We start from the raw sequence: 7,273 nt of genomic DNA, 5'->3' as shown, positions 1-7,273 counted from the left end.
CTTATTCACTCTTTTCCTTGTAGTATAACAGGCAAGTAGCTGAACAGCACGGAGGACTAGAAATACAGAATATTTCCTGGGTCCTGAGTTCTCAGGTCATTTTACTCCTAAGTCATGCTACAGATTGGTAATAATTGAACTTGAGTACTTACTGACAGTTGTTGAGTAGGCCTCATGAAATGAGCTGGCAGTATGTTCAAATTCCAATCAAGGTATGAAACACAACTGTAATAATAATCTCTTACTAGTGCCCTTAGCAACAATCTCCAATGACATGTCCAGCACTGAATGAGCACTGAAACTGTCTTCACTCACAGAGGGGGGTCCTTTCCATATAGTGTCACAATACAGGGCACTCTGTGGGAAAACTTAGATGGCCACTATTCATGCTATACTTATTATGCAGCTGATCATGCACCCATTAAAATCAGGAATTTGCCACTGACTTAAGTACAAGTTTCAGAATAGGCTTATAAAATTTACCAAAGGATCTGGGACAGAAAAAACACTTATTTTTTCTCTAATTTAGCCCTAGAGCTAAACCCATGTTAATGTGACTCCTTACACTTCAGGCAGATAAATCCTGGTGCTGAAGATGGTAATGAAGGCACAACTTGCAGGGTATGTAAAGTGAATTAGCTTTTAAGTACCAGCAGAATTCCATAGAAAACACTTTTTGTTAGTCGAACCCAAAGAGTTAATAGATACCTTACCTATCCTGACCATGGGTGTGTCTACGCATGCATATTAATGCAATGGAATAAACTCCAGTGCTCATCAAACCAGAGTTTATTGCTCTGGGCATGCCATTTGCACGTGGGCCTAGGACCATAGCACATTCAGCCAGGTCAGAGCAGCCCTGGCTGGCAGGAGCACAGAGGGCCAGCCTGGATGTTCCTGGCACCCTACTAGTCCTCACTGATCCTTAGCTCCTTGCTGGGCCTCTAGTGAGGGTTCAGTGGAACCAGGGCTATGCAAAGGTCTGGGGGCAGCCTTCCTATCTATCATTATTGCATCAAGGCATGGCAAGTGAGACGAGAAGGTGCCCTAGGGGCAGAGCAGGGCATGGTCACGGAACCTGCTGGGGGGTATCATGGCCACCCCTGGGACCCCCACCATGTTATAATCTCTATAACAGTATTCAAAAGATCACTGCAACACTGCTATCTATTAATTTGTTCAGTTAGGGTAGGAATACCATATTTATCTCTCATAGCAGTTTTTTAAAAAGGGAGTAAACGGCATGAGAAGTAAATTCAGCTGTGTGTAATAAGTCACCCAGGCACAAGTGAGCTGACTACAGTAGAGGATTATTATAAGACATTTGTGATCCTTGGTCCTGTTAAATTCAGTTGGTTTGGCAGCATAATTCATAAGAAGTTGACCCATGCATATGTTGCCCAGCCTTGAAGAGTCAGAGACAATGAATAATTGGAACATAGGTTTATTATTCAAAACAGCATTTAGCATACTTTTCAAAGATTAGGGCATGTAAAGTGGCATAACTAGGAATGGTACAAAAAGAATCAGCACTTTTCTACAGAAAAAACCTAACCGCTACTTGAACAACTAGACAAATCTTCTCCTTCTTTCATTTTTTTTCTAAAGAGTAGCAGAAGGGGCATGTCTAGTGTCACAACAAAGTTAAACCTAAGTATATTATTAAAACAAAGCAACACGTTAACTTTGTAACAAAGACAAATCCTTCAAAATTAAGCCCTTTTCACATATTCTCTAAGACATAACAGAAGCACTTCATGAGTACAGCAATACAAACGGCTGTGAATCACACTGGCTCTTAATAAATGAAAGCAAAATTCTGCTGTTTCCAGTAACTGCATTAGAGTTGCAATGGTATGGATTGCTCCAGCATGGCTGTAGTATAATGAATGAGGAGAAACTCTCCTGTCTTTGAGACTATTTCAAGTCACTGGTTACAGGCAGACTTCCTGTTTAAAATATAGAAGAACTGCTATTTTAATTGTGTCACCAATCTACAGAAGAAAAGCCTAGTCTAGCAAAGCATTATAGCACATGACATTTTAAGCATGCAAACAGTCCATTAAAGTTATTACTACAGTGCTTGGTTGTATGAGGTCAGCATGGATGCTTTTGTATCTCATGGTCTTTTGGCTTTACTTTTCCAATAAAAGTGAAAGATTGTTTCTACACAGTAGTAACCTGTAAACACAGTTTGAACTTACAGAAACAGTTTTTAAAAATATAGTTCAAAAAGTAATATTGTGCTGTTTGACCAGTTATTGATTATCTTGTTCTCGGCGAGCCATTATTCTTGAGCGTCAAAATTCCATGAATTATCAGGGCAGAAATAACTGGAGTTTGCCATCCAAGGTGGCTGTAGTGAGCTGTAGGTCAGAAAGAAAAGAACATGTAGTTTCAACAGAGATTTTTTTTTCAGCCAGTGAACTTTGCTTAGATGAGCACCTAGTTGAATAAACCTCATTAACAAGGTATTTAAAATACTCCAAGGTTAAGAGTTTCAGAATTCATTATAAAAAAAAAAAAAAATCAGTTAAATTAATCCAATTAATCCATATTAATCTGAAAATTCCATTTTATTTAGTGTTTCTTCTCCAATTGGCCATTTTTCAAGATCTGTTACCTCATGAACAGTTTTAGAAACTAAATCTTCAGTATATACTCAAACAGATCTGAGCATATTTGACTCAAGGAGGAAAACTTCTAGGTCAAGAGAAAGCCAGTTAAGACAAATTATGAAGGAAAACATTTTGAATTATACCAGGAATATGAGCATATGTACTTCCTGGGCATGTCCACACGTTGCCCTATGGCAACACACTGACGTGCTACATCACTGTATGGTGTGCTACAGCAACATAGCCATCATGCAGGTCTACATGATTGGTAGCTATGTCGCCATAGCAGTGCTCTCCCTGCTTACAGCATGCCGCTATGGTGATGTAGCGGGGAAGTTTAAGCGTGTACTGCCCCTATGGCACAGTACAGGTAGTTACTGCACTGTATTTTATTACGTCCAAAAGGAAGTACTAAAGCACAGTGCAGTAACAACTTCACCATATGGCAACATGTAGACATACCCGCTATGTGCCATTAACTTTTACTGGTATTAAATTCCATAAAGTAAATTCTTCCATGTGACAGGTATTTAAAATAAAAAAAGAACAACAACAATAAACTGCTATTAAAACAAAACATACATGTTCAAATTTGGTCTGGATGAGGCAAGCCTAGATTCTGGGCCTCCTGCTCCCTAGGCAAGTGTCCTAACCAAGAAGTTAAATGCTTGACCTTCTTTTCCTTCTTGCACCAAACACCTGCTGGTCATGATTCTTTTGCAACTAAAGCACTCACACTTCAGTACCCAGAGCTCAATCACACATTGGATTTAGGTGCCAAAAACTGCAGTTATACATCTGTATATGACCCCTTTAGGGGCCTAAAGGGAAATAGGAATTAGCCCTAAAAGTCTACTATGATAAAACAGTGCTTATTTACAAACAGTATCTTTTATTAAAGAGATGTACCATGTGAGTAGCATGAGTCATATAATTTGTGACTTGAGTGACAAATCTGATCATCTGAAATCTGTGCCATAGCTTTTACTCTAAACAGTTCAAGACAGCTCTCAATGTCAATTTTTTTCCTAGAGCTGCTTCTTCTCATGCTTATTCTTTTGGGTCTGTACTCTGGCTTTGATAACTCACTCCATTCTTCTCTACCTTCAGGTGAAGTGGCCTTTTGCCAGTGCTTTTCAACCTTTTTTCATTTGCAGACCCCGAAAAAAATTTGAATGGAGGTGCAGACCCCTTTGAACTGTACGTGTGGGTATTTACAAACCTTTGATTGACTTTAGTCATATTTTATGGACTCCTAGACATAGTCTGCAGACCTCCAGGGGTCTATAGATGACAGGCTGAAACCCAATGCTCTATGCTCACCACAGGCTGAAGAAACCCACTACTCTATGCTCTCTTCTAATGACCTAATGATTTTTCTGTTCTAATGCTCCCCCTACCTATCATTTACCGTTCCCTTTAATGCTCTTCTCTAGTTCTATTTTATCTAATATAAATTGTAAGATCCTAAGGCAAGGATCTTTCATTTGATTTTTTTGATAACTGCCAAGTATACCTGTAGTGCTATAAGCTATAGGATAATTAAACATGCTTATATTAAAATGCATTCCTGCCAACTCCCCAAAGCCTGCACAGCCCTGGGAGTCTGAGATGGATTCTGTTCTACTGAATTATTAGCTAAGTTCTAACTGAAGTTTCCTTGTTACTGATGACAGCATATGAATCAGAAATAACTCATTTTGATTTACTAGGCAAGCAGTTAGAAAAAAAGAATCAGCCACCTGATTGAATCTGATACTCAGTTATTAAGTGGCATTAAATAAGGAAACCCATCATTCAGTTTTAGAGTCATTCCTTCATTTTTTCAATGAGCTGACACTGATTCTATAAACCTTTTCACTTTCATCAACAACAATAGGCACTTAGAGTTTTTGAGATTAAATGGATTTTGAAAGAAACTGTTGCAATTTCAGTCACCATTGGCGTTTACTAATGCAGCAAAATGTACTTGTAACACCAACATACAAAAGAAGCATCACATAAGTTGCCATGCATCCAAGTCATTTTCCAGTTTCACATTCCGTTGTTGAAGACTGACAAGCCAGTGATGGAGAATTCAGTGAAATATCTTTAATGAATTAGAGACCAGTTCTAAAAATTTCCACTGAGACTAAATTGTTTGGACAGCATATTGGTCCATGCTTCTGAAGGCATGTCCACACATCAAGAAAAATATTTTTCCACGTGCATCTTTTCTCCTCACCGTACCATGGAATCCTTAACATTTCATAAACAGTAACTAAAATGCAACATTATTTACTGTAGAAATGCCAAGTGGTGAGCCAGCAACTGAACGGAGCTTTGGACTGTGTCGGAGAGCGCTGAGGAGCTTGCACCAAACTTGACTGAGGTTTGATTCTTGTAAGAATCTAGAAACCACAACAAAGTTGGCATTGTAAATGGCAATTCTACTCAGCCAATTTGCATGAAGACATCTGACAGCTGGGATAGCACAGGCTTTGCAAAAAAGGTATGGAGCTTTCTACTCAAAGATCATTACTTGAACCCAATCCAAACTGACAGAAATCGCAAGATGCTTGTGTATATTTTTCCAATTGCATCCTACATAAATCGAGCAGAGTAATCCCACTCCAATTACCAGCAGAGAGAAAAATCCACAGCACAACTGGAAACCACAATGCACATCTCAAGAGAGGGGCCAAGAAGGACGTTTGTTTGAAGACTAAACTATCCTTGGACTTTATGGTGAGCCACCTAGATCAGTTGAAGGTAATGGGAAACTTGTGTTGGGTGATGTAATATTGTTCATATGCTCCCAAACACTAAATGTAATGTGCCCCCTATATTACACAGACCTCTCCTCCTCTTTTTATGTCCTAGTTTTTTTTTTATCAGTCATCATAAATTCCCTCCCTAACTCATTCCTCCTTCTTTCTCATACTTCTGGCAATACTGCTTCTTCTACTCACCACTAACATTGACAAGTCCTTGAGAGCTCTTGTCCTCTCCTTGCTAGTCACCTATTTTGTCAACCCATTTATTTTGGGGTGGATAAAAGGCTCCCATCAACTTTTGTAACCCCCTCTCAAGGAAGTTATCTTTCTGCATTTATTGCAGATATATCTGAATATTCCCAGAACCCTGAATGTTTCAAGGGGCACAGCTTGTAGCCAGATTAGGGGGACAGGGTGGGGAGGGATGGGGATGGACAAGATACTTCAAAAGAAGCCGGTAGGAGCCTATGGAGCTTCCTGAAATTAAGATGCATGTTTAGCATACTTCACTGACTCTATGGTCCTTTGCTCTCTTCTTCAACATTCCCTACTGTTTCACCCTTTACTTCCACAGGCCAACAGCAAAAGGGGCAATCTTTACAGTCTGATATTTCCACCTGTAGATCTTGCAGAGCTCTGCAGATTCACAGGTCCCGCAGCACAGCTGGGACAGGAGTTACACCCATGTTTTCAGAACTGCTTTGTGTGTTTTCTCCGATGTCTGTAGCTCCACAGAGGATTTCATCATCGCTGTTTCATGTCAAATCACCTTATAACAGCAGTAACTTACATGTAGCACCAATGTGGAAGTATGGGAAAGAAGAAAGTGAAATGCACTAAGTTAGATAGCTATTTTATTCCAGAAATCTCACAATACATGGATTTTGTATATTTCTATCATTTCCCTGCTTTATTGCTGGCCACAAATGCCACCAGAAGAACACTATGCAAAACTTGAACATCTGCACTTGTTGCACCCCGAACCACCTCGAACCGGGAAATGCATAAGTGCAGGTGTACCCAGAAATGAAGATGTATTTAAAAAAACCCCTGAAAAGTGAGTTTATTAAAATGACACCTTATACAACAAACCTGCTCCATGCAAGCGTTAAGAATTTTACTTACAAATGTTGCTAATTGTCATACACATTCTACTCATGCTAGTGTAGCATACATAGTCAGACAACACATATTATGATAGTGTGTGTACTGAAACACATCATCAAAAGAATTGTTAAGTTTCAGCTTTAGAACCTTTGTAGAATTGTGTGTGAACACAGCCAGACATTTGGATTTCAGAGCAAGCTTGTATAACTCAAGAGAATAAAACACTGTTTTGCTCATTTAAAAAAGGACATTTGTGCTTAAAAGACATTGAAAGACAAACGTGAAATTTCATGATGACATTTTTACACAGCATGTTACTATTTGCAAAGTATAAACATTTTAATTAACACAATACCTCATTCATTTTTGGTAAAGCAAATTGCCATTTGTTCTGAAACAGATTAGGGAAGCTACCCACTGTCCAACCCACAGGATCTCTGAATTCAGACACTGCCAGCTATCATATTAGGAATCTGAAAATGTGCTCAAGTATATTTACAGTCCACTCAAATTTTGAACAAGACATTCTACCAAAACAAAACTGTTTAATTTACACTCATCCTTGGTTTCCAAAAACAATTAAACTACTTTAGCAAGAGAAATCACAGGAGGCAGAGATAACAGAAAGTGCTTCCACCTAGTTCAACATATTCATTATCATTGGCAGACCCTTACAATTGAGGATGATTATCTATCTTCCATGATTGCTTTATCTTGTCCAAGCAAAATTCTAGAGAGGTGCTGGCAACACATGAGTTAAGTCTGATCATGCACAGATAACACTGGCTCATG

At 39.0% G+C, this 7,273-nt stretch overlaps 1 protein-coding gene across 3 annotated transcripts in view; it reads right to left on the bottom strand.

Moving 5' to 3' along the window:
* Positions 1–1,428: 1,428 nt before the first annotated feature.
* Positions 1,429–7,273, bottom strand: part of WDR27 (WD repeat domain 27) — a 306,424-nt gene continuing 300,579 nt past the window's right edge. For all 3 annotated transcript variants that reach the window (XM_019527530.1, XM_019527531.1, XM_019527529.1), the window contains one exon: positions 1,429–2,366. In XM_019527530.1, the coding sequence (XP_019383075.1) occupies positions 2,319–2,366 (48 nt within the window). In that variant the 3' untranslated portion in view covers positions 1,429–2,318. The remainder of the gene's footprint in view (positions 2,367–7,273) is intronic.

This window comes from Gavialis gangeticus, unplaced genomic scaffold (assembly GCF_001723915.1).
Source record: "Gavialis gangeticus isolate Ggan-Ray unplaced genomic scaffold, GavGan_comp1, whole genome shotgun sequence".
Classification (NCBI taxonomy): domain Eukaryota; kingdom Metazoa; phylum Chordata; order Crocodylia; family Gavialidae; genus Gavialis; species Gavialis gangeticus.
This window is presented reverse-complemented; position numbering and strand designations above follow the sequence as displayed.